The sequence below is a fragment of the Cavenderia fasciculata genome, assembly GCF_000203815.1.
Source record: "Cavenderia fasciculata unplaced genomic scaffold Scf_Dfasci-G-b-190b03.r1-5, whole genome shotgun sequence".
NCBI classification, from domain to species: Eukaryota; Evosea; class Eumycetozoa; order Acytosteliales; family Cavenderiaceae; genus Cavenderia; species Cavenderia fasciculata.
Window position 1 is genome coordinate 217896 of NW_004457711.1, and position 26312 is coordinate 244207.

General features: G+C 35.8%; 10 protein-coding genes across 10 annotated transcripts; 4 read left to right on the forward strand and 6 right to left on the reverse strand.

Annotated features, from left to right (window-relative positions):
• Positions 1–240: 240 nt before the first annotated feature.
• On the forward strand, positions 241–3096 carry ddx10 (putative RNA helicase; the record flags this gene model as incomplete). Its single annotated transcript, XM_004357233.1, has 3 exons — positions 241–555; positions 642–887; positions 964–3096. The coding sequence occupies 3 exons, from the start codon at positions 241–243 to the stop codon at positions 3094–3096; spliced, it is 2694 nt and encodes an 897-aa protein (XP_004357289.1).
• Positions 3097–3167: 71 nt separating this feature from the next.
• Positions 3168–5032, reverse strand: DFA_02567 (uncharacterized protein; the record flags this gene model as incomplete). The annotated part of the gene is made up of 3 exons (XM_004357234.1): positions 3168–3649; positions 3742–4799; positions 4881–5032. 3 exons carry the CDS (start codon positions 5030–5032, stop codon positions 3168–3170), a joined length of 1692 nt encoding a protein of 563 aa, XP_004357290.1.
• Positions 5033–5292: 260 nt separating this feature from the next.
• Positions 5293–9706, reverse strand: DFA_02568 (uncharacterized protein; the record flags this gene model as incomplete). The annotated part of the gene is made up of 6 exons (XM_004357235.1): positions 5293–7139; positions 7449–7820; positions 7887–8222; positions 8483–8672; positions 8702–9289; positions 9455–9706. 6 exons carry the CDS (start codon positions 9704–9706, stop codon positions 5293–5295), a joined length of 3585 nt encoding a protein of 1194 aa, XP_004357291.1.
• Positions 9707–10276: 570 nt separating this feature from the next.
• Positions 10277–10692, reverse strand: DFA_02569 (uncharacterized protein; the record flags this gene model as incomplete). Its single annotated transcript, XM_004357236.1, has 2 exons — positions 10277–10425; positions 10512–10692. 2 exons carry the CDS (start codon positions 10690–10692, stop codon positions 10277–10279), a joined length of 330 nt encoding a protein of 109 aa, XP_004357292.1.
• A 128-nt stretch (positions 10693–10820) lies between these two features.
• DFA_02570 (uncharacterized protein) lies at positions 10821–12775 on the reverse strand (the record flags this gene model as incomplete). Its single annotated transcript, XM_004357237.1, has 2 exons — positions 10821–10835; positions 10973–12775. 2 exons carry the CDS (start codon positions 12773–12775, stop codon positions 10821–10823), a joined length of 1818 nt encoding a protein of 605 aa, XP_004357293.1.
• A 140-nt stretch (positions 12776–12915) lies between these two features.
• DFA_02571 (uncharacterized protein) lies at positions 12916–15008 on the reverse strand (the record flags this gene model as incomplete). Its single annotated transcript, XM_004357238.1, has 3 exons — positions 12916–13027; positions 13372–13433; positions 13500–15008. 3 exons carry the CDS (start codon positions 15006–15008, stop codon positions 12916–12918), a joined length of 1683 nt encoding a protein of 560 aa, XP_004357294.1.
• Positions 15009–15434: 426 nt separating this feature from the next.
• DFA_02572 (uncharacterized protein) lies at positions 15435–15971 on the reverse strand (the record flags this gene model as incomplete). The annotated part of the gene is made up of 2 exons (XM_004357239.1): positions 15435–15677; positions 15801–15971. The coding sequence occupies 2 exons, from the start codon at positions 15969–15971 to the stop codon at positions 15435–15437; spliced, it is 414 nt and encodes a 137-aa protein (XP_004357295.1).
• An 840-nt stretch (positions 15972–16811) lies between these two features.
• DFA_02573 (uncharacterized protein) lies at positions 16812–17857 on the forward strand (the record flags this gene model as incomplete). Its single annotated transcript, XM_004357240.1, has 2 exons — positions 16812–17246; positions 17324–17857. The coding sequence occupies 2 exons, from the start codon at positions 16812–16814 to the stop codon at positions 17855–17857; spliced, it is 969 nt and encodes a 322-aa protein (XP_004357296.1).
• Positions 17858–20392: 2535 nt separating this feature from the next.
• On the forward strand, positions 20393–22072 carry DFA_02574 (uncharacterized protein; the record flags this gene model as incomplete). Its single annotated transcript, XM_004357241.1, has 3 exons — positions 20393–20615; positions 20642–21973; positions 22065–22072. 3 exons carry the CDS (start codon positions 20393–20395, stop codon positions 22070–22072), a joined length of 1563 nt encoding a protein of 520 aa, XP_004357297.1.
• Positions 22073–22887: 815 nt separating this feature from the next.
• On the forward strand, positions 22888–25951 carry vps41 (RING zinc finger-containing protein; the record flags this gene model as incomplete). Its single annotated transcript, XM_004357242.1, has 4 exons — positions 22888–23419; positions 23493–24935; positions 25073–25104; positions 25142–25951. The coding sequence occupies 4 exons, from the start codon at positions 22888–22890 to the stop codon at positions 25949–25951; spliced, it is 2817 nt and encodes a 938-aa protein (XP_004357298.1).
• Positions 25952–26312: the final 361 nt, after the last annotated feature.

The window sequence follows — 26312 nt, forward strand, 5'->3', positions numbered from 1 at the left end:
TATTACAAGTTAGTTAGTTATCTTTCTCATTGTTTGTTTTTCACATGTAGGCTAGAGTAAGTACTCGCTTCATTAAAATTGAAAAATTAAAATTAAATTCATTTCCTCCAAAAAAACGAACGAACCGATTATCGTGTGTGTGAGTACCCTCTCTTCTGTCTATAAGTATACATTCTGTGATCTCTCTTCCTTTCTTATCCCCCCTCTATTGAAGAAAGAGATAATAGATAGATTAGAAAAATGGATCATAGTGAAAGTTACTCTACAGCACCTCCAAAAAAGGCAAACAACAATAATAATAATAAGAATAATAAGAATAATAATAATAATAAGAATGGTAATAAGAAAGGACCAAATAAACAACAACAACAACAACAAAAACAAAAACAACAACAACAAGAAAAAGGTAGTCTAAGAAAGAAAGGAAATCTTTATAAATCGATTAAAGAAGAACAAGTAAATAAGAAAAAGAATAGAGAGATTGCTTTAAAACAATATCATGAAGAGATTAAAGAATTAAACAAAAGAATTAAAGATGAAGCTCCTGCTAGAGGTGTATGTATAGTTTGTAAAGAATACATCATACTTTGAATATGTACATAAACTAATCGATATACTATTCTTACTTACTTTTACTCTAGAGTAACCCATTAGCAAATAAAGTAAATGATGATAAAAAGAATGAAGAATACAAGATATCATACTCTGCAGCATCAAAGTTTAATCAATTACCAATTTCAAAGTTGACAATGAAAGGTTTGGATGAAAAAAAGTACATTGATATGACTGATATCCAAAGATCTTCTATTCCACATTCACTTTGTGGTCGTGATATTCTTGGTGCTGCAAAGACTGGTTCTGGTAAAACTCTTGCTTTTATTGTTCCTGTAAGTAAAAAGTATATATATCCTACTATAATTATCTTTTATTAATTTCCTTTTTACTTTTTACTTTTCTATTTAGATGCTTGAATTACTTTATAGAAATTCATGGAATATTGAAGATGGAGTTGGAGCTATTATATTATCACCAACTAGAGAACTTGCTATTCAAATATTCGATGTGTTGAGAGATGCTGGAAAGTATCATTCATTTTCGGCTGGTTTGATTATTGGTGGCAAAAATGTAGACAATGAAAAGAAAAAGATCAACGAGATGAATATTTTGATTGCTACACCAGGTCGTCTTTTACAACATATGGACGAGACTGAAGGTTTTAGATGTAATAACCTACAGATGCTCATTCTCGACGAAGCAGATCGTATCCTCGATTTTGGATTCACCAAAACACTCAATTCCATCGTTCAGAATCTTCCATCTAGCAGACAAACTCTTTTGTTTTCTGCCACTCAAACAAAGTCTGTTAAAGATCTAGCTCGTCTCAGTCTACGTGAACCAGAATACGTGTCAGTCTATGACCGTGATCTCATGTCTACACCAGCCAATCTCACTCAAACTGTCATGTTTTCAACACTCGAAGACAAGATTAATCTCTTGTACTCGTTTTTACACTCACATTTGACAAAAAAGACTATTGTCTTTTTGACTACATGTAAACAAGTCCGATTTATCTATGAAACCTTTTATTTGATTAATCCTGGGTGTCGTCTTTTCCAGTTGCACGGCAAGATGAAGCAAACATCACGTCTCGACGTATTCCAACAATTTTGTGATGAAAAGATGGGTACGTTGTTTGCCACCGATGTCGCTGCTCGTGGTCTCGATTTCCCAACTGTCGATTGGGTCATTCAAATGGATTGTCCAGATGACATTGCCACCTATATACATCGTGTTGGTCGTACCGCCCGTAACAACACTGAAGGAAACTCTCTTACCGTCCTCCTCCCAACCGAGAAACCATTTATCAAATTGATGGAAAAGCAAAACATCCACCACCAAATCTTGGAAACCAACCCCGAAAAATCAATCAACATTCAACCCAAATTAGCAGCCATCCTCTCTGAAAAGGTTGATCTCAAGTATTTGGCTCAAAAGGCATTTATCACATACGTCAAGTCAATCTACCGTCAAGACAACAAAGAGGTGTTTAGTTTGGAGGGATTGGATTTAAAGGCATTTTCAAACTCGATGGGTTTGCCAGGTGCTCCCAACATCCAAATTGGAAAGACCCTAAAGACCGACAAGAACAACTCCTACAAGTTGACAGAACTACAAAAGAAACAATACGAAAAGAAATTGGAAAAGGAGAAAAAGGCAAAGGAACTAGAGGAAAGAGGTGAGGAATTGGTCGAAGACGAAGACAACCTCTCAGAAGATGAAAAGGAAGTGCCAAAGATTTCAAAGTACAATGTTTCAAGAGTTGAAAGATTGTTCAAGAGAAAGAATCCAAACGTCTTTTCAGAGGAGTTTGATAAGCTCAGGGACAAGATGGATGAAGAGGACGACGTGTTTGTCATGAAGAGAAAGGATCATACACTCGAAGACGTACAAGAAGAGATTGAGGAGAATGACAAGACCACCGAACTCAATAGACGTCAACAAAACAGATTGGTCAAGATCCAAAACAGAATCATCAACCCCGAGGTAAAGAGCAAGATTCAATTGGACGAAGCCAATGAATTTGTTGGACAAGATCATCAATTGCCACAAGATTACATTGAAGAGATGAAATCTAGAATGGAACAAGTCGATCCAGAAGACAAGGAAGTACACAAACAAAAATTACGTGACCGTCGTCAAAGAAAACTTTTGAAATTAAAGGAAAAAGAAAGACCTCAAGGAAAGGATCAAGAAGATGGACAAGATGGAGAAAAAGGTGGAGCTTATTTTGTTCCTCAATCAGATGAAGAGGAATATGAATATATTGATGATGGTGAAGAATATCAACCAAGTGACAACGATAGTGATGGTGATTCAAGTGAAAGTTCATATGAATATACCTATGATGGTGAAGAATATAAACCAAGTGATGATGAAGAAAGTGAAAGTGAAGAAGAAGAAGAAGAACCAGTCAAACCAACTAAAAAGAATATCAAGTCAATCAAATCAACTCCACAACCAAAACCAGTCTTAGGAAAAAGATCAATCGATGAACAAGAAGAAGCTGCTTTACAAATTTTGAAAAGACGTAAATAATAAATTATTAATAAACACAAATATAAAATTATTATTTTCTTTTATATATATAATATTATTTATTTACAAGTTTAATCCTGTTTTCTTGAAACTGGAGGAGTAAAAAACATTTCACCAGAATCAGAATCTGAGACTATTGAAGGTGATCCAACATTTTGTTGATTATTAATATTTTGATTATTATTATTATTATTTGTTGTTGTTGTTGTTGTTGTAGTTGGAGAATCAAAACCAGCAGGTGTCGATTCTTTATCATAATCATAAATGATAACTTTTGAAAGATTGACCAAAGAATATTTTGATGGATCACCAAGATGAGTAAATCTCTCACGAACAATTTCTATAAATGGTGTGGTGAGGGTTGGGGTGTACTCTAGGATTGGTTTTGGTGGTCCTTCATCTTTACTCTTTTCCTTTTCCTCGCTGAGATCCAAACCTTGATTGTCAACCTTTTCAATGTTTGCCTTGGTAGCTTCCATGTTTCCATTTTCCAATCTCCAAGCACGATAGGCAATGACTTGGTCGAGTTCGTCAATCACCTTTTTCTTGAGTTCTGGGTTGTTTTAATAAAGTGAAGTTGTCTCTTTGATGATGACGATGATTTGAATATAGCTCCTTGATATTCATACCCAAGCCTTTTAAAACTATTTATCGTTTGGTCTAATATTTCAACATGACAATCGATATTAATTTTGTTGACATTTAATCCATCGAAATAATTGGTTTTAATAATGGCGTTGACATCCTGAGCAATCTCAGATTGTTTTGAACAAAGTTTGAGGATTTCAACGGTTGGAGGAAGAAGTTGTGCGATACTAGTTGGCATGGTGCGGTCGTTGTGAAGTTGTACTATCTTTTTAACATTTGGGTGATCAAATGAGGGTATGTTGTACCATGCTGGGGGAAAACTGAATGTTGGGATGTGGAAGGTATGCAAGTTTGGCATTTGCAATTGTGGATGAATGTTGCTGACCTCGATTGTGTTGGCTAGATCAGTGTCAAGTGTGACTGGTTCATCACACCACTCACTTGGCAGTAAAATCTTTACAATCCCTCCTCGCTCAAGACTATCCAATAGTTGTTGTCGAGTGGTGTTTTCGAGTGGATGAGTTAAAGTGAGCGATGTAAGATTCTTGAATTTGGATAAAGCCTGTACTCTAAACATACAATATTTCGATAGAGTGAGTGATTTGGTGTTGTAAAAGACACTTTGTAGAGTCTTGAGGTACGACTGTGAAACATAGAGCCTCTCAGAGATTGCAAGCTTTTCAACCGATGAAAACATCGACATGTTGTGGTTGGCTTGGTTTTCATAGTCTTCGTGGCCAATGATCGTCAGTTGTTTGAGTGCTTTGATTGGGCAGTATGGACTGCCAAGACGCTCCCACGTGTCTGGGTCGATTGCAAATCGAACGTTGGTAAAGTACTTTGACGACAGATACTGATTGACTCGTTTCGATATACCAAGTTGTTGGTATCTCCATTTGTTTAGGTCATTGGTCAAATTGGAAGTAAATGGTGCAGCGATGTTGATTGATGGCTCCAACCCGTTCAAATGGTGGTATGTATGCATTGGACATTTCATTCTAGATTTTTTGTGCTCGTCCAACAATGGTTGGTAGACTGGCCACATTTGATAGTGATCAAATGGGATGAAACCAATAGTATTGGTTTGTGACTTTAAAGTATCAACCAATCGATCACTATAGTAACACGTACAAATAGTTGATCTCGTCCAAAAATGGTCTAGTATTCTACCTATGATTGGCCAAGGTAATGAATACTCAAGTGTTCCCTTGTTATAATCACATAAAGGATTATTGTCCACCATTTTATCTTTGAATGCCAATCGATCATTTAGTGTCTTTACAATATTCTTTGCGATTGTATCTTTGGTTTGGTTGATTGATGCATCGATATCCAACTCTTGACACATGTCAAGTAAAATTTATTTTCTTTGGGGGTTTTGAAAATTTTTGGTTGGGGGTGCCACCAGAACTAGATACTCTATCGCCATAATTTTTTACAAATATATAAAAAAAAAAGGAGGGAAATAGATGTTGAATCAATTATCAGTGCTCATTTTCCTTCAAAGATGTCAATCTTTTTAGATTTTAAATATATCTTTATTGTTTTATTTACTCTGCTTGCTCCAATAATCATTATTCGATATATTATTATTTGTGGGTCATTAACTTAAGTTGAGCTCTTTCTTGAATAAACCCATTTGTGACGAACTATTCTATCCGATGAAGCATAGTTGTAAAAGGTTCCAATGAATTGAAAGTTACTTTCGTTTACAATAGCAGGACGGAAGTAGTTTAGGTAATTATTGGCAGCCACTCTGATAGAGATCTTTTGGATGTTGTCATGATAGTCATTATCATGGGGAAAATAAAATTGGTCGTCAGAATAGCTACGTGTGAGATGCCTGTTGGGTAATAACACCAGTTCCTTTACTCGAGGATTATATTTGCTGATTTTGGCAATATTGTAGTCAACAAATGATAGTTTGGTGATACATAATGGAAGAATTGATTGAAGCTGTTCGTTGGTCAATTCTGCAATATCTCCCTTTTCTGGTTGATCTATAATGATTCTTAAACTTCTTAGTTTAGGTAACCGACCCAACTTTGGAATGACATCAAATGAGTTGATTGATATTGCTTCCAATAATTGTGTAAGTGGCCATCTATTTGGTGGATCTTGGTCGTCATCTTTATCATTTTCACTTTCATCCTCTTCTTGAAATAGAAATTGATTGTCTACAAAATTATAATATAATTTTAAAAGTGGTAGATTCTTTAATTGGGTGAGCATTACTCCACTGATTGCGTCAAGTTTTGATTGTGATAGATCCAAAGAGGTGAGTGATTGTAACCGAGACAGTGAGAGGAATAGTTTGTCGGCGTTTGGTAATTGAAATTCGTAAATGGTTGGTTCAAACTCCAAACGTTGTACATTTGAATAATATTGATGACCCATACAATCCCAACTTTGTTCGCTGTCTGGTAACTCGATTGTGAGAGTTTTGATTGATTTACCCATCAAACAATATTGATTTGAATAGTGCTCTTTATGAACCATTGATCTTTCTTCATCTTGAAAAGGGAGTATCACTCGACTGACAAGATGTTTTGAAACATATTCAAATAATCTCTTGCATGTCAATGTCGATCCAAATCTACGTTGATTGGTTTGTCCAACGATGCTTTCACTTCTGTATGTAGTGATACTTGGTAAACTATCCTTGTGTATCGGACACATAGATTTGACTTTTAAGAATTCTTTAGATTGTTTGATATAATCTAAATAAATATGTTCAACCTCGCAAGTACAATAATAACTATTCCAAGAGTATCTGACTATCTTTTCAATCAAGTAGTAGGGAAGTGTTGGATTTTTGGTGAAAATTGTTGGCATTGTTGTTGTTGGTACTACTATTTGTGGTGTTTCAATTATTATCTCTGGCGGTGTTGTTGTTTTAATAAAGTGTAATTGTCTTTTTGATGATGCTTTGAATATAGTTCCTTGATATTCATACCCAATTCTTTTAAAATCATTTATCGTTGTATCAGATATTTCGTACTTGCCAAATAGAATGAGTTTCCTGACCTTCAATGCATCGAAAACATTGGTTTTAATAACAGCGTTGATGTCGTGGAAAATAGGATTGGCAAGTCTACTAAACTTTAAAGTGTCAATGGTTGGAGGAACAATGAGTTCCAGTGTTGAGAAACGATAATGATGTACTAGTTTTGTAACTTTTGGGTGGTCGAATGAATAGGACATGTTGTATGATGTGATTGGGATGTGAAAGGTGTGCAAGTTTGGCATTTGAATTGCTGGAATAATATTACTAATTTCAATAGTGTTGGCTAGATTGGGAGGGAGTGTGATTGGTTCATCACACCACTCATCTGGCAGTAAAAGTTTAATTATACCCGATGGAAGATTATTCAATAGTTGGTGTTGATCGGTACCATAGGGTACACCTGTCATATTGAGTGATGTGAGATGTTTGTATGTAGACAATGTCTGTGCTTTTAATTTACAATGTGGTGGTAGAGTCAGCGATTTGATATTGTAAAAGACACCGTGTAGACTCTGGAGATACGATGGTGTAATGTGGAGCTTCTCGAGTGTAAGCTTTTCAACAGATGAAAACATTGATGTGTTGTGGTTTTCAAAGGTTTCATTATATTCTCGGTGGTTCATCATCGTCAGTTGTTTGAGTGCTTTGATTGGACAGTATGGACTGTCAAGACGCTCCCACGTGTCTAGATCGATTGCAAATCGAGCATTGGTAAGATACCTGGACGACAGAAACTGGTTGACTCGTTTAGATATACCAAGCAGTTGGTATCTCCATTTGTTTCGGTCATTGTTGTTTAATTGGGGAACAAATGGTTTGGCAATATTAATTGATGGACACATATCATTCAAATAATGGTACACATGCATTGGACATTTCATTCTTGACTCTTTGTACACTTCCATCAATGGTTGGTAGACTGGCCACATTTGATAGTAATGGAGAGGAACAAAGCTACTGGCTGGTTGTGACTTTAAAGTATCAATAAATTGATGGCTATAGTAACAAGTACAAATAGATGATTCAGTCCAAAGTTGATCGAGTATTCTACCGATGATTGGCCACGGTAATGAATATTCAAGTATTCCCTTGTTATAATCACATAAAGGATTATTGTCAATCATTTTATCTTTGAATTGTAAAAGAGTTAGTTTAGGTCATTATGAGCAGTAAACAATAAATCAATCATATTTACACTTTTCTTTATCATCATTGTCATCGTCATCACGAATTCTCTTGTTGTTATTATTCAATCGATTTCTTTCTTGTACATTTGCTGCTAAAGTTGAATCATCTTTATTACTATCTTGTTGATTATTATTATTGTTATTATTTACTTTATCATCATCATTATTGTTATTCTTTCTTCTTTTAGTTATAACGTTGACAAGTTTTGTAGTTGATATTGCCTCTTCCTCTTCTCCTCTATCCAACAATATTACATCGTCATCATCATTATTATTATTATTATTATTATTATTATCTCTGTTTACAAATTGAAATGTATTCTTTTCTTGTGTCATCAATACTACTTAACTTATTGAATACTCAATACTCAATAAAAGCAAAGAAAATAATTAAAAATCAAATCAAGATTTTGTTGGTATTATTTTATTAGTTTAAAAAAAAAGTCTTTATATATACTCTCTCTTTTTAGTTAATAATTATAATCCAAATTGATAGGTTATTTGTTGAGTTATGGAAGTTCCTTTCTCAAATATACCCATTTGAGACGAACGATTCTATCCGATGAAGCATAGTTGTAAAAGGTTCCAATGAATTGAAAGTTACTTTCGTTTGAAATAGCAGGACGGTAGTGGTGCAAGCGATTATTGGCAACCACTCTGATAGAGATCTTTTGGATGTTGTCATGATAGTCATTAGAATGGGGCAAATAATAATGGTCTCTACATCGGCTGCCTTTGATGTCGGGTAATAACACCAAACTTTGGAATGACATCAAATGAGTTGATTGATATTGCTTCCAATAAATAGAAATTGATTGTCTACAAAATTATAATATAATTTTAAAAGTTGTAGATTCTTTAATTGGGTGAGCATTACTCCACTGATTGCGTCAAGTTTTGATTGTGATAGATCCAAAGAGGTGAGTGATTGTAACCGAGACAGTGAGAGGAATAGTTTGTCGGCGTTTGGTAATTTAAAATTGTAAACGGTGGGTTCAAACTCCAAACGTTGTACATTTGAATAATATTGATGACCAAGGCAATCCCATCTTTGTTTGCCGTCTGGTAACTCTATTGTGAGAGTTTTGATTGATTTACCCATCAAACAATATTGATTTGAATAGTGCCCTTTATGAAGATCTTCAAAGGGGAGTACCAGTTGACCGACAAGATGTTTTGAAATAAATTCAAATAATCTCTTGCATGCCAATGTCAATCCAAATCTACGTTGATTGATATGTTTGAGTATACTCTCATCTCTGTATGTAGAGAGACTAGGTAAACGATCCTTGTGTATCGGACACATTGATTTGGCCTTTAAGAAATCTTTAGATTGTTTGATATAATCGAAATAATAAATCAATGGTTGGAGGAACAATGAGTTCCGATATTGAGAAACGATAGAGACATACTATTTTAGTGATTTTGGGGTGGTTGAGCGAAGAGGGCATGTTGTATGATGTGGTAGGGATATGGAAGGTATGCAAGTTTGGCATTTGAATTGCTGGAATAATATTGCTGATTTCAATGGTGTTGGCTAGATTGGGGGGAGTGTAACTGGTTCTTCACACCACACATCTGGCAGTAAAAGTTTAATTATACCTGATTGAAGATTATCCAATAGTTGTTGTCTAGTAACACGTTGGGGTGCGTGCATTAAATGGAGTGATGTGAGATGCTTGAATTTGGCCAAAGCTTGTGGTCTCACTTTATGAAGTGTTGAAAAAGTGGCCGATTTGATATTGCTGAATAGACTTTGTAGAGTCTTGAGATAAACTGGCGAAACGCTACCTTTATCGGTAGTGATCTTTTCAACCGATGAAAACATAGATGTGTTGTTGTTTTCAAAGTTTTCATAGTCGTCGTCGGGGATGATCGTCAGTTGTTAGAGTGCTTTGATTGGACAGTATGGATTGTCGAGATGCTTCCATATGTGTCTCTACTAAATGCAAGTTGAGCGTTGGTAAAGTACTTGGACGACAGAAACTGGTTGACTCGTTTAGATATCCCAAGTAGTTGGTATCTCCATTTGTTTCGGTCGATGTTGTCAAGGAAACGAGTAAACGGGGTGGCAATGTTGATTGATGGATACATATCGTTTAAATAGTGGTATGTATGCATTGGACATTTCATTCTTGATTCTTTGTACACTTCCATCAATGGTTGGTAGACTGGCCACATTTGATAGTAATCAAAAGGAACAAAGCCATTGGTTGGTTGTGACTTTAAAGTATCAATAAATTGATGACTATAGTAACAAGTACAAATAGATGATTCCGTCCAAACTATATCTAGTATTCTACCGATGATTGGCCAAGGTAATGAATATTCAAGTGTTCCCTTGTTATAATCATATAAAGGATTATTGTCAATCATTTTATCTTTGAATTCCAATCGATCATTTCGTCTTTAGAATATTTCCAACAATCATTTCTTTGCTTTCTTTCATTGATGCTTCAATACCCAACTCTTTACAAATGACAAGTAAATCCTTTTTAAGTTTCTTTCTTAATTCATCTTCAGAGTACCTTATTCTTTCATTCTCATCTAGAGAGTTTGATTTAAATGCAAAAGAGGTGTTAAGTCACATTATGAATCATATACCTTTCAACCAATAATGATTAGATATTTACACTTTTCTTCAATTCTCTTGTTATTATTGTTCAATCGATTAGATGATCTCTTTCCTTTTATTGGATCATCTTTATTGTTATTATTATTATTACTATTATTTACACTACTCTTTCTTTTTTTAGTAACATGTTTGGTCGTTGATATTACCTCTTCTTCTTCTTCTTCTCCTCTATCCAACATTAGTCATTATTATTATTATCATCATTATTATCACTACTGTTGTATTCTTTCTTTGTTTCATTGTCACTTGAAGATGCAAATTTGTTGTACACTTTTTGGTGTAACCATTTTAATGACCCAAATTGTTTTTAATTTCCAATAAACTACAATATTCTAAAGAGATTTAATTAATGCCTGATTTCAGTGCCACCTTTATTTCTGATTTTGTACAATTTTAAATAGTCTAGTTAGTTCCAAATAATTATTCTTATAATATAAAAACCTCCTATATTATATTTACTGTTTTCCAGATTGGTTCAAAACTCCATTTGAATACATATGCATCTTGTGAGACAGAGCGAGACCACTTTTTGTTTGAATCGATATCAAAAAATAAATAAATGGGATCATATTGTTGTTGTTGTTGTTGTTGGGCGTTGATTGATTTTCTCTGAGTGATTATTCCACCTTGAAGTGTATTTGTTTCCAATACCAATACATTGTTGCTCTCGTTGTCCAACCTTTGAATTGAAAATTGGAATGGCATGTTGCCAATTTTGATAGGTAAATATTCTTCGTCAATGACCATAGATAAATATCTAACATTGGTGTGGTTGATTACTTGATCCAATCTAAACACACACTTTGTGAGACGAGTATCTAACCTGCAAGCGAGATGTGTAGTATTATGTGGTAGCCATTGTGGTTGGTCTGTGATAGAGATCCTCGAGTCAATTGAGAAGATTGGATAATCAGACATCCAAGGTTTCATGGGTTCACGCAACGCCAATGATAGCTCTTTGACTGGAGGTATGTTGCCAAGGGTGAACTCCCATGGGATATCAATGAGGTTGAGTGTTTCAAGATTTGGTGGATAGTTTACTGAAGAAAGAGATTCAGGTACGTCGGGATCAAGTTCAACCTGATCATATTCCCAAATCAGTTCCTTTAAATGTGTAGGAAGTGTTGGAAGTAATGAATCTTTGTTGATGTTTTGTGTTAGTTTGATGAGCGATGCTGGGAGTTTGACAGGTTCATTGTCTCCATAGATGGATAGTTCAGTGAGAGATGGTGGGTATACAATGCCTGTAAGTATATCTGTATTTGGGTATTTGGAAATAGTAAGACTTTTGACAGTCGATGGGATGGTTGGCCATACGGGTTCATCGCATAGGTCAATCACCAGACTATTTAACAATGGTAATGACAGTAGACTGATCTTTTCTTCAACCAATACGTTTTGTATCGCATGCAATTCCTCCAACAGCAACATCGAACATCGATGTGGGACATGTGCGCATTGACAGTCGAAGGTAAGAATCTTGAGTGAGGGAGGTACATTAATCTCGAGACTGTACAGACCTAAGCATTCGTCAAAGATTCTTAGTGTCTTGAGGTTGGATAGGCTCTCGAGATCGAGGAATAGTTCTACTCCCTCCTCTGACCTGATTTCTTGCATATCGATATCGAGGTACTCGAGTGACGTCAACGAAAGGAATGTATCTCGTGGAAGTATCTCCTTGGGTTGTAGAGTGAGATGAGTCAAACTGCTTGGAAAGAGACCTGGTCCAATCCCTAACACAAAAAAACTCTTCAAGGTCAACTCTGTCAACGATACGAATTTGGTGAGCCCCAATTCACTGAGAGTGTATTCGGTGGCGACTTTTAGTTTTAGAGTCTTGAGTGTTGTATGAGAGCCAAGATTCAACTTGTGCGCATGAACTGAAAGACGTTGAAGACTAGGCAAGCGTGAGATAGAACCGAGGTCAACTGTTGTTTCTTTGTCTTGTTGGTCCGCTTTAATGAATAGTGTCTCGATCGATGGTGTATCATATAGTGACTTGGGTGGTGTCACTTTCTTTCTCTCTACCTGATGATCAGATACACTATTCTCCAATATATCTTTAAATGAGTTGATTTTGAATAGAGTAGCTGATATTGCTCTATGGTCGGTGGCTCTTGTACCTTTAAACTGAATCGATCTCCTTAAACCACTATTATAATACAACTTTTTACAAGTAAGCAACAAACATATTATATCTCCATCATGTTCAATAGATGATATGATTTGTGATAGTATTACTATATTTGTTAACTTTTCCATGTTGTTTTATAACTTGCTTTTTATCAAGAATGTTGATGTTTTGTTAAAAAGTCGTAAATATTAAACTTTTTTAAAATTTAAAAAATAAATGATCATAAATCTTTAAAATATCAATTAAAAAAAAATTTTAAATAATTTTATTAATTTAATTTATTATTATTATTATTATTATTATTATAATTATTATTATTATTATTATTATTATTATTATTATTATTATTATTATTATTATTAGTTGATTCATTTTTTTTACTATCACAAAATTAAAATTGATATTCCAAAATAAAGACATTTGTTTCAAAGATAAAATAAATATTATTTTATTATTGAGAATTTATTCTATTAATTTATTTGTTGTAATCATTTAAAGGATTATTGTCAATCATTTTACGTTTGAATAGTCTATCATTTTGAATCTTATAATTTGATTGACCATTGTATCTTTTGACTGACTCATCGATGATCGTATACCAAATGATTGACAAATCAAAAGTAAATCTTTCCTTAGTTTACTCTTTTATTCATTCCCTATGTATATTCTACCTTCATTCTGATTAAATAAAAAGATTAGATAAATAAACAACAAATACAGATACTTACAACTAGTATTAATATCTTGTCCAGCATAAGCAGATAAATCTAAAAAGTCACTATGGAACTACTTTTATTTAGTTTGGTGTGCGTGTTGTATAATTGTTGATTGTTGTTGTTATGATAAATAAACTCTTTTCTTTGATAAATCGATTTTTGCTACCTTTCCGCTAGCAGCTCTAAATATTCTATCGAAAACAGCGTCACTATAATCGAGTGATTTAACATCATCTCTCCTCAAATCTGGAAGAAGGATGATTTTGGCTTGTTGTTGTGATTCACTCCATCTGAGTGTTGAAAATAAGACATTGGCTGCCTCTAATACATTTCCTGTCTTTGATAAATCTTTGAATGCCAAAAATTCATTCTCTATATTATTATTATTATTGTTACTATTATTACTTTGACTACTACTACTGCTACTATGACTTTGACTACTACTTCGACTCTTATTTAAATAATCACCAAAATCGATAAATACACATTCTGATAAATTAAAACTATTATTTTCTTCTTGATTGTTGTTGTTGGTTGTTCCATTTCCATTTTCTGTGTTTATGATGATATCTAGTAAAATATAAGCTTGAATATCTGGAGCATAGTGAGTTAGGAGTTGACCTGGTGCTTCTTGACCTTCAGTTGTTTTGTTTGAAACTTGTTTGTTGACTGCTGTAATGGAGATGGTTTGGTGTTGGAAGAGTTGTTTAATGTCTTTTTCGCAGACACCACCCTTTCTCAAGATGCATAGGGTATGATCATCGACAATTTTGAGGACGGTTGATTCGATACCAAAGGCACATGGTGCGTCTTGTCCAGGCTCGAGAATTGTAATGGGTGAGTGTCCGAGATCGTCAAACACGTGTATGGGGAGGGTGGGACTGACATGTCCGAAACGATTGGCCGACGGTGCTGCAATGGGACACTGCGACTCTTTAATGAGACGTTGTGCAACTGGATGCTTTGGATAACGTACACCAACATATCCAGTCTGTGCAGTGACGATAGGTGGGATGAGTGCTGAGGCACGTCCGACAATAGTCAGCGGACCAGGCCAAAATGCATCGGTGAGTGTTGTAAAGAGTCTCTTTTGTGCGTCGGTCAATTCGAGTAGCTTGGCAGCCTCATCCTTGCAGATAACGTGCACAATAACCGGGTCGGTCAAAGGTCTGCCCTTGGCCTCGAAAATCGACAGCACAGCCTTCTCATCCAACGCATTGGCGCCTAATCCATAGACTGTCTCGGTTGGGAATGCAACTAATCCACCACGACGAATCTTGTCTGCAGCATCTCTCATATTATCGTCGGTCAAAGTATCAATCTTTGCTCTCGATTCGAATGACGTTATCGATGTTTCAGGTTCCATCTTCTTTTTCTTGTTTGTATTATCGGTAAAGAGGAATCTTCTTGTTGATGTTGTGTAACTGCTAGCAGTATTTGTAGTAGTTGTAGGTACTGTGAATGAAGAACGAGTTATATATCGATAACTCTGACTATTATTATTATTACTATTATAGTTGTAAATGTGTTGTTGTTGTTGCTGTTGTTGTCTATTTAACAGTACAGTTAAGTTTTGGCTAATCTTCTTTGTTGCGATAGTATTATTATTATTGATGATGTGAACAACGCGACCTAATGATATCATATCATCACACAATAAACAAGTAAAGTGAGAAATTTGAATGAAATACTAGAAATTAGATAAGACATCGGAAACGAGTACTCACCAATTTAATCGATTCGAACTTTTTAAAACATATTATTTTTATAGGCGGAATTGCAATATATGGGGATAGGTTTGCTCTTCTCAATCTAGCTATTTATCAAATCAACTTGAAATAGGGGATATAGTCTTGTTTGAGTTATGTATGTTTAAAGAAAGGACAATAGAGCATATTCAAAAATAAACTTATAAATATATTTTTTAAAAGAAAAAAAATGTTAACTTGTACAAATTGTTTTATTATTATTAGTTAGTTATGTTATATAAATTATTGTTTTTAAATTAAGGTGAGCGCGCATGAATGTAGGATGTGAAAGGTGAGGTAAGTCGGTTGGTTGGTCAAATGATTTACTTCTTCTTTCCCTTGGCTGGGGCAGCAGCAGCTGGGGCGGATTCCTTGGCTGGGGCTGGTTGGGACTTGGCAATGATGGAGGCTTGGAGGTGTTGGAGGTGGGCAATCAAAGTTTGGAGTTGTTGGAGTTGTTGTGGGGAAGAGTAGATGTTTTCCAACAATGATTCATCCAAACAGTATGAGAGGATTGAAGATGGAACAAAAGAGTCTTGTAATTCCTTCAAAAAGATCTTGGTGCACTATAAATATAATAGTTAAAATAATGTAAAATATTTTTTGATTAGAACCATCATTTTTTTGATCACCCCGAGCGACGAGTATTTATAGACTCGATATATTTATATTTATATTTATATACTTACAGAGATGTAATGTTGGAAACTCAAAACACCTGGAGCCTTGGCGTTACACAAGAGGCAGTGCTCGGATTCGAGACGCTTTCTGAATTGCTCTTGACGAGATTCAGTGGTCAAAGCCATTGAGGAGGCAGAGTGGGAGATGGTGGCTGGGGCAGCAGATTCAGTTGGTTCCATTGTTAATTATTAATTATAAAAGACAAGTTTTGATGAAAACTATTTATATAATGTGGTGGGTGATGGAGATTAAAGTAGAGATAATACTAATAATAATAATAGACAATATTATAAATAAACTTGAGTTTTGAGTTTTAGCTGAATGAATAATGATAGTGAGTGATGCGACCGCGAGTGTGTGGAGGCAAGCCAAAGCTACAATTCTCAACGGTCAGGTCGTTAACAATGAGGGCGACTTGTAAAAAAAAATCTTGTTTCAAAGCGAACGTTTTTTTTGGCGGTTTATTTTTTTAAACTTTTGTTGGATCCTCATGGCATAGTGTTGTGGAAAGTCTCACGACCCATCGCGTCTCTGCCCCCACATTTCATCTGATTTTTTCCTAAACTTGATTTACACTCAGATTTTGGGTTTATTTTTTGTTCTATGCACACCCATTCAGAACTAAAGACAAAGAAGAAGAGATGCCCTGTCTCGAGGTGGTGATCACCTCATTCTAGTGGACATTCATTGAATACCAGCATGGGCCAATGATCTGCCTCGATTTTACAGATTCGATAATCACACCATTTAAACATCGCAATAGTCATTTAATACCCATTATATATTTATTTATTATAGCTTTTTATAACTATAATATAAAAGTTTAGCAATTACCCATTGTTTTTAGATTGTTGTTGCTTTTATAAAAAGTTATTTTATTTAAATTTTAAAAAATCGATTGGCTTGCCTTCCCTGTCGGTTGAGAACACAGTGTTTCGCCCTACGACTGGGCATCATAGCCTTTTAAAGTGATTTAATCTAGAATCTCAATCATACAAAGAAGGAGAAGGAGAAGAAGGATGATTCCACCAACAGAAACAGAAGTAACAGCAACACCATCTTCAAACAATAATAATAATATAGTTATAGAAGAGACCATTCAATTACATAGAGATATTAAAGGTCATTTTGAAACTGATATATTATATACAAACTCTAATAATACAAACAATGATGTAAAGATTGTTGTTGTATCGGGTAATCCTGGTATCGTTGGATTCTATGTTGAATTTATCAAACAACTATACTTTAAATTGGATCAAAAATATGATATTGTTGGTGTTTCACATATTGGACATTGTGGTAAATTAAATGAACAATTTACATGTGAAGACCAAATAGAACATAAACGAATTGTATTAGAGTATCTTGTCAATACTAAATATGCATCACAAAAGAATACTGTCAAGTTTATCTTAATTGGTCATTCTGTTGGTTCATACATTTCACTTAAAGTAAAGATTATATATATATATAATTGATCCTTAGTTTATCTTATTAACTTTCTTTTTGTTTATAAACTTGTATTTAGGTATTAAATAGATTTAAAGATCAATTTACAATTATAAAACAAATTAATTTGTTTCCAACATTTAGAAATTTATATGATGGATTATCACCATTTATCAAACTTGCCGTTCAGAATTGGATGAGAGCACCTGTTGCAAGCTTCTTGCACTATGTTCCCAATTTTGTAAAGGATACTATTTTAGGACAGGTACTACCAACCGACGACATGAGAGTGGCAGTCCAACACAAGATCAATTATTGGTCGGCGTTGAATATCCTCTATATGGCATACCACGAAACACTCGATATCACCAAGGTCGACGACGAATGCAAACAAGTGTTTGACAATCGTATGGACGATCTCTTATTCATCTATGGTCGCACCGATCCCTATACACCACTCAACTTTTTCCAAGAGTTAAAGGCATCCTATCCAAATGGAAGTATCGAGCTGGCTGCAGAAGGTGTACCACATGCTTTTGTATTATCACATAGTACCACTGTTGCTGAACGTGTCTCCAATTGGATTATCGATCAATTATCATCATCCTCTTAGTCTGTAAAACAATCATTAAATTAATAATATTTACCATTTTCCCAACTCAACTAGATCATATTATAATTGTCTAAATTTCTTGTTTGTCTCTCACTTTCAACAACATGTTGTATAAATCTCTCTTCTCAGATACAAGAATTTGATATTTTGGAGTTAGAGTAGTACTGTTGTTGAACAAATGTGGGGTGTGAATTATTATTATTATTATCCCACCCCTCACCACCAGCCAGCAGCACGCTTTGCGTCTGTCTCCATTCCATCCTTTTTCATTCATTCTCTCTCTATGTGAGGTAAAAGTGGGAAGAGCGAGAGAGGGTATGTGTCAATCGGTCACTCACGATAGTAGGTAGTGTTTAAAAAATAAAATATTTATCTTGTGTTGGCTAGTCTAGTATGGTAGTAGTAGTACTGTAGTGAGTTGGTTGTTGCTTTGCTCTCTTGTCTCGTCTGTTGCTCTACTTATTGTTGTTTGCTGCTTTCTAGCTAGCTAGCTGGTTAATATTAGTGTTGTTGGTTGTTTGTACTACTATACTGTAGCATTTAGCAGAAGCGTAACGTAAAAGCAGCAACAGAGGAGGAGGAGTAAAAGGAGAAGTGTTGTTTTGATCGCAGTACATATATATATTTATACCTATATATATATATATATATATTTTAATCGCTGACATCAACACCTCCTACTACTTTACAAAGAGAGTGCTACTGTGCTGTAGGTAAGCAAAGCAAAGAAAGAAAAGGAAAGGAATCAAAAAAATAAATAAAAAAAAGAACATAAAAGAAAAGAAAAGAAAAGAAGGGTCAGACCAAGCAAGCTTGAAAGAGAAGAGAGAGAGATCAATCAACTCAACTCTACGGTTCTGTTCTTGGCGAAAATTGGATTAAATTTTTTAAATTAAAATCATCAACTTCTTCTTTTCTTCCCTTCTCTCTTTCGACAATTCAACCAACCAAACCAAACCAAACCAACAAACCAGTTTATTGAATCGATCATATCATCGCACACAACATACAAACAAACAAACAAAAACATTCATTCATTAATTACATTATTTATTCATTCATTCATACTTACATACAGATAGAGATAGACATTCATATTCCATTAGAGATAGATAGATAGATAGATAGTAAATCAGTCAGCAGTAACAGCGCATTCAGTACCAGGATTGAGACATCATAGTCATATTACTACTACACACATCCTTCATCATCAACACCATCATCACACATCTACAACAACAACAACAACAACCTACGACCTCCTATCTTTTAGAGTAAAAGATAATTGACATAAATACTTGATGAAGATTGTAAGTTGTTTCAAAAGATACATCATCATCATTCACACAATGAGATCGATTGATCGAGCGCGGTCAGTCAACCATCAATATCATCGTCATTGTCAGTTGGATAAACACTAAACGATGCGGCATTCAATACCCAATCATCATTCATGTTTGTTCAACTGACTGACTGGTTGGCCGGGCTGGTTGGCCAGGATCAGTCGCGGCAATCACCTGATCAGGTGACACATTGGGATTTGATCGATCTCTAATCTTCTCCCTATCCTCTCCTCTCCTCTCTCTTTCATTGGCAATCATGTGTACAGTTAACTAATCACGATATCAATTCATTCAATAGTATTGTTGTTGTTGGCATTACTAGTAGTTGACACTACTACTATTACAACTACATACACATACAAATACACACATAGACAACATTTTTAGTAGCACATATATATATATAACCATCAAGAAAGAAAAAAAAAGAAACAAAAAAAAAACAGTATTATAATAATAATAATAATATCAAAAACATATACATATACATATTTATAGACAAACTTGTTGGGTAAAAGAAACAAGTTAACCAACCAACCAACTCCCACCCTCCCCTTTTTATATCATCAACAACTTTACTTTTTTTTGTACAGGCAATCTAATTGAATCAAAACACATAACATAATGCTACTAGCATCCTCAAATAATAATAATAATAACCACCAACAACACCATAATAATAATAATAATCATCACAATCACAAAGCATCCTCGTACAACAACAACAACCATAATAACAACGGAGGAGGTTCGGCCTCGACCTTGAATGGCGGAAGCGAAACTGGTATCTTTGATTATCAAAACCACCACCACCACCACCACTATCCCAAGAAGTCAAACACCAAGTAAGATCATTCCATTTCTCTATTGTTTATCTATCTTCCATCCCCCATCATGAACCAACCCTTTTGTTTTGGACAATTGCATCATTGACCACAAAAAACAAAAAATATCTTGTGACCCCCACATTTACCCACTAATGTTGGTTGATGGTGAAACCCTTCATTTTGGTTTATGCGTGCACGGAGATGACATCATCAACAACAACAACATCATCACCTTTAATATTATTGTTGATTAATACTAAACATTTATTTATTTATTTATTTATTTTTCTAATTGTTAATGTGTAGCGGTAGTAGAATGCCATCTTTGGTAGAGTCTGGTGAAATCAATCAGGTGAGAGATTCACATGATCGATCGTCATCATCATCCAACAACAACAACTATTTATATAAAAAACGGTCGAGATCGAGGCGCGACAGTAGCCAGAGCAGAAGCAGGTCGCGATCGCCAAGCAGCAGTCGAAGCTGGAGTCCAAGCCGATCACGAAGCAGAAGTCGCGGGCGATACGACCGTGGAGGGCGTAGCAGCGGTAGTGGAAATGGAAATGGAAAGAGCATGTCGTCGTCATCGTCTAGTCGCGACTACAAGCGTAAAGAGAAACGGTACAGTCGTAGCAGAAGTCGTAGTCGAAGCCGGGACATTAGTATGAGTCCAAGAAGAAGAAGGTATAGAAACGACAGTCTCAGTCCTAGTCCAACTCCCAGGGGTCGAAACAACAACGGATACTCTTCTAGTCGAAGTTTTAGATCTAGATCACGGTCCCGATCACCTCCCCCTTCTCGTGATACTAAACGACAACATTCAAACAACAACACCAACAAATCGTCAAGATCCAATTACAATAATCATAGTAATGGTAGTGGAAGTGGTGGTAATAGTTTGTCGTCGTCATCCAACAGTATCAATCCTGTATCTTCTAACAACCATAATAACAACAGAATCAGTGTCAATTCATCATCGACACCAATTGTAGTTTTACCAACTGATCTCAATCATCATCATAATAATCATCATAGCACCAGTGGTCGACGTGCCACTCCAACAAGTGATAATAGTACCCCTGAAAATATCTCTCCCTCTGATTCACCAAGTATGTTGACTTTGACCACAACCTATCAGCAATCCTCCCACCCCCACAAACAACAACAACAACAACAACAACAACAACAAATGCTCACCAAAAGCGACATGGTTCCCAACCGTCCTATCAATACAACTACTACTACAACAACAACAATCTCACGTTCAATATCAACTGCGACCAAACAAAATGAACAACAACAACAACAACAAAAACCATCACAACAACAATCACAAAAGGAAAGTAACAATAACTCTACTAGTACCAACAACAATAATAACAATAATAACAATGGTAATAGTAATAATGGTGGTACTGGTACTAGTAATAGTAGCAGTAATAATGATAGTGACCAAGGTGGAGGAGGAGGAAGCGGAGGAGGTAGTAGTGTTGGAAGTCACAGTAGTAATAGTAGTTCCAACAGTAAACAACTTTTATCACCAACCTATGATCATTTAATGGACAATAACAATAATAACCACGGTAGCAGTAATAGCAACAGCAATAGAAATAGTGCCGAACCAATTCAATCACCGTATTCGATGAATTCATCGCCACCAATGCCATCTTCTCCCAACCCAGTGGCCATCAACCAAAGCTTTGCAGAGGATATGAAGTTTTTAGAGGATGTTCACAATAGCAACACACAAAACAATAGAAAATATACCTTTTTACAGAGAGAACCTGTTGATATTAGGGGACAAAACAAATATCGTGCACTACTGTGTGGAGATGGATGGATTTCTCGAGGTCTCTCGAGTGCAGACGTACAACAACGTCAAGTTTCTTTACATTGGATTTACACTGAATCAATGCAACCACCTATAGACCCACGTCAAGCAAATCGTAATTATATTTCTGACAAATTTATTTAAATCTATATATATATGACGATGGAAAAATGGAAATATAATGTAATGTTTATATATTTAAATAGTTATATAAATAGTAATAATAATAATAATAATAATATATTCTAACAACAACAACAAAAAAAAACATGGAAAACACTTTGAAAAAAAAAACAAAAAGAAGAACCAACATGTCGTCGTGCCCTTCTTCATTTCTCCATCCTTATTACTTTTCCCTTCTAAACCAAAAGAAAAAAGAAAAAAACATACCAAACTATATTTATCATGATAAGAAAACAACAAAAAAAAAAAGTACTCCAAAGAAGAAGAAGAAATTATAATTAAGAAAAAAAAATGTAAACCAGCTCTCTCTCCATATTTAAATAGCCAATTATATTATATTATACCAACCAACCAACCATATATATACCAACCAAACACCCCAAAATTAACATTAATTTGGATTTTTTGTTAATAACAACCAAATAAATAATAATATCTACTATAAAGAGATATAATATATTATTCTATAAACTCTAAAGAGTAATACTTTTTAATTTAAAAAAAAGAATTGATTGATTGATTGATCCAACCATCCAGACTTTGAAAGGAAAAAACTTTACAAAGCAAAGCTTGTTTTTTGAACTTTTCTAAAGAAGATTTTTTTTTCACAAAACAAGTCCAAATCGACATCATCATCAAATTATCCTTTATTACATTCTTATTATCTATCTATCTTTCTATATAGTAGTACATACAACTAGTAAAGTTAGTATCTTTTTCGACACTTCAAGATACACTTTAGAGAGAGAGAGAAAGGAAGAAGGAGAAATACACACAATTCAACTACAACAACAACTCTCCTTTCCTTTTTTTTTTTTTGTATAACAGTTAGATAGATAAAGAAGAATGTCAAATATTAATCATAATCATATGGTCGTGGATGATGACGATGATGAATATGAAGAGATAGAATATGAAGTAGAATATGAAGAGGTTGAAGAAGAGGTGGAAGTAGAGGAAATCGATGGTGAAGAAGTAGAAATTGTCGAAGAAGAAATAGAGGTGGAAGAAGAAGTAGAGGAAGAAGTAGAAGAGATTGAAGAAATAGAAGAAGAAGAAGAGGACGATGAAGAGGAAGAGGAAGAGGAAGATATAGAATTTGAACAAGGTGGAGAGATTGAACCAATCTTAAACTATTCAAGACTGTCAATCGATAGTGATAGTGGTGTTCTTACAATCAAAAGCATTCTGGAAAAGGATGCAGCAAGTTGTATGGCTGTACATCCCAAGTTTTTGGTACTTGGTACACATTGGGGTTTGATCACCGTTCACGATCATCTTGGTAACCTCATTCAAAAGTATGAAGCTCATACTGCAACCGTCACTGAAATCGTTGTCGATATTACTGGTGATTATATAGCTTCTTGTTCAGAAGATGGTAAGTTACCATTCAAAACAAAAGAGACAAAAAGAAGAAAGAATATTAACCTAATCTATCCTATCTTTTTTAGGAAAAGTAATAATACATCCATCATTTGATGCAAAGTCTGGAGATACATTATCATTTTCATATGGTAGACCGATTACTGCGATTGCATTGGACCCAGAGTTTTCACACAAGAACTCGAGACAGTTTGTGATGGGTGGGAAGAGTGGCCAGCTGGTGCTGCACTCCAAGGGCTGGTTGAGATCCAAAGAGACTGTAATATACCAATCAGAGGGTCCGATCTACGCCGTCAAGTGGTGTGGCAAGTTTATCGCGTGGGCCAACGAGAATGGCGTCAAGATCTACGACTGCACGACCAATACGCGTATCGCACATATTCCGCGCAAGGAGGGCAGTCCGCGTGGAGAATTATACAGATGCTGTTTGTGTTGGGAAAAGGCTGACACGTTGATCATTGGTTGGGCAAAGTCTGTCGATATTGTGCAGATTGTCGATCGTATCGACGGCACAACGGGCGGGATTGCCAAGATGGCGCAGATTACCAACCAGTTTTCGACCAAGTACTGGATAAGTGGCATTGCGCCGTTTGGCGACGACCTCGTCATTCTAGGATACAACGAGGGTGCAGTAGAGGGAAGCACAGACGCACACTCGATGGCTGCGACTCCCAAGATGTCGGGTACCACTGCAGGTGCGACGGGAGCAGCTGGCGGCGGAGCGAGTAATGGCACGGGAGCAGCTGGTGCACGTGACGCTACTACAGGCGTGTGGAACCAGGGTCGTGTCGAACAGGCAAAGCCACCCTCTATCTATATCGTGTCGCGCAAGACCAACACGACCATCACTACAGACCACTTGCACGTCAATGGATACCAACACTACAAAGCTACCGACTACCGTCTCGACTATAATACCGCCGAGTCGATCTTTTACGTGGTGTGTCCCAAGGACGTCGTTGCAGCCAAGCCGTCCACCCTAGAAGACCATCTCAAATGGCTCATGTCACGTAACCGATACGAAGAAGCAATTGACGAGGTGGAAAAAGACCAGCGTACAATCAAATCGTTGCCACCTACCCGTATTCGCGAGATTGGTGAACGATACATGGAGACATTGATTGCGCGAGGTGATATCCGCAAAGCAGCAGCCATGTGTCCCAAGATATGTGCACGAGAGGCTGATTTGTGGGAGCGATACATATACAAGTTCTTTGGACTCGGCGGATTGCAACCACTGTGTCCGTACGTGCCCATAGCCAACCCACAACTCAGTCAAGCCATCTACGAGATGTTTCTCAACAATTTCCTCCAGAATGATCCAGAGGCATTCTTGAGAATCGTCAACGAGTGGCCACCCACATTGTACAGCATCCAGACGATTATCACGACAGTTGAAGATCTGCTCGTGACGACCAAGAACGACACGATCATGATTGCCTTGGCACAGCTGTACACCTATGACAACCAACTCGAAAAGACAATGGACATTTACCTCAAGCTCAAAAAGGGTAATGTGTTTGAATTGATTGCACAACATGAAAAGTTGTTCAACAGTATCCACAACAAGGTGTCGCTGCTAATCGACTACAACAAGGAGGAAGCGATCAAGCTGCTCGTAGCGCACACTGACAAGATCCCCATCAAGGTGGTTGTCGGCCAGCTCGGCAACAAGTCAGAGTATATCCACCACTACCTACACACACTGTTTATCAAGGATGCACGTATCGGTATGGAATTCCATGAACTTCAAGTGTCACTCTATGCACAATACAATCCTGAACTATTACTCCCATTCCTCCGTAACAGTATCCATTACAGTCTCGACAAGGCATTGCAAGTGTGCAAGGAGAAACAGAGATACGAAGAGATGGTCTATATTTTGTCGCGTATGGGTAGTGCCAAGGATGCACTCAATCTCATCCTCGACAAGCTCAAAAACATCAAAGAAGCAATCGACTTTGTCGAGCAACAAAAGGACAATGATCTCTGGGACTACTTTATCGACAAGTCTATCAACAACCCACAATATGTCAGCGAGTTGCTCGAAAACATTGGCTCGCATGTCGACCCCATCAAGCTGATCCGTCTCATCCCCGATGGCATGGAGATTCTCAATCTCCGTAGTCGTCTTGTTAAAATTCTATCAGACTATAACTTGCAAATGTCGCTCAGAGAGGGGTGCAAAGAAATCCTCAAGAGCGATTGCGTCTTTTTGTCAGAGACCCTTTTAGAGGCACTCAAGAGTGGCCACAGTCTCGAAGAAGAGGCCAAGTGTGTCACTTGCAGTCAATCCATCATCACCACCAAACCCGACTCTTCCATAGTCCTCTATTTCTGTAATCATTCCTATCATAGTCGATGTCTCAAACCCTCTGAACAACAACCATCTGTATCATCTCCCATTTCACCCCAATCAAAATCCATGCAACTTAGTAGTACCATCGATCTCGATTTTGGATTTTGTAAGATTTGTCAATCCAATCAATCAACCAAAGTTAGTAAAGGTTCAAGAAAAATTGGATAAGAAAAGAAAGAGAATCACCAAAAAAAAAAAAAAAAAAAAAAGACATTTTTTTGGGATCCAAAACAAAACAAATCACAACACCAATCAATCAATCAATTTATCATTGCACAAACGATCTAATATTATATATCAATTTTGGAGGGTAAAATAATTAAATTTATTTACATTTAAAATAAAAAACAACCAATTCATAATAACATTTAAACCTTGTCTTTGAAAAGAATGAAAGAAAATAGAAAATAAAAGACAAGGTACACTAACACAATCTGCAACCTACTAGTATATACGGTCTCACATAAAATTAAATTATTTATTTATATTTACATTTAAAAACAATTAATAACATTTAAAAAAAAAGAAT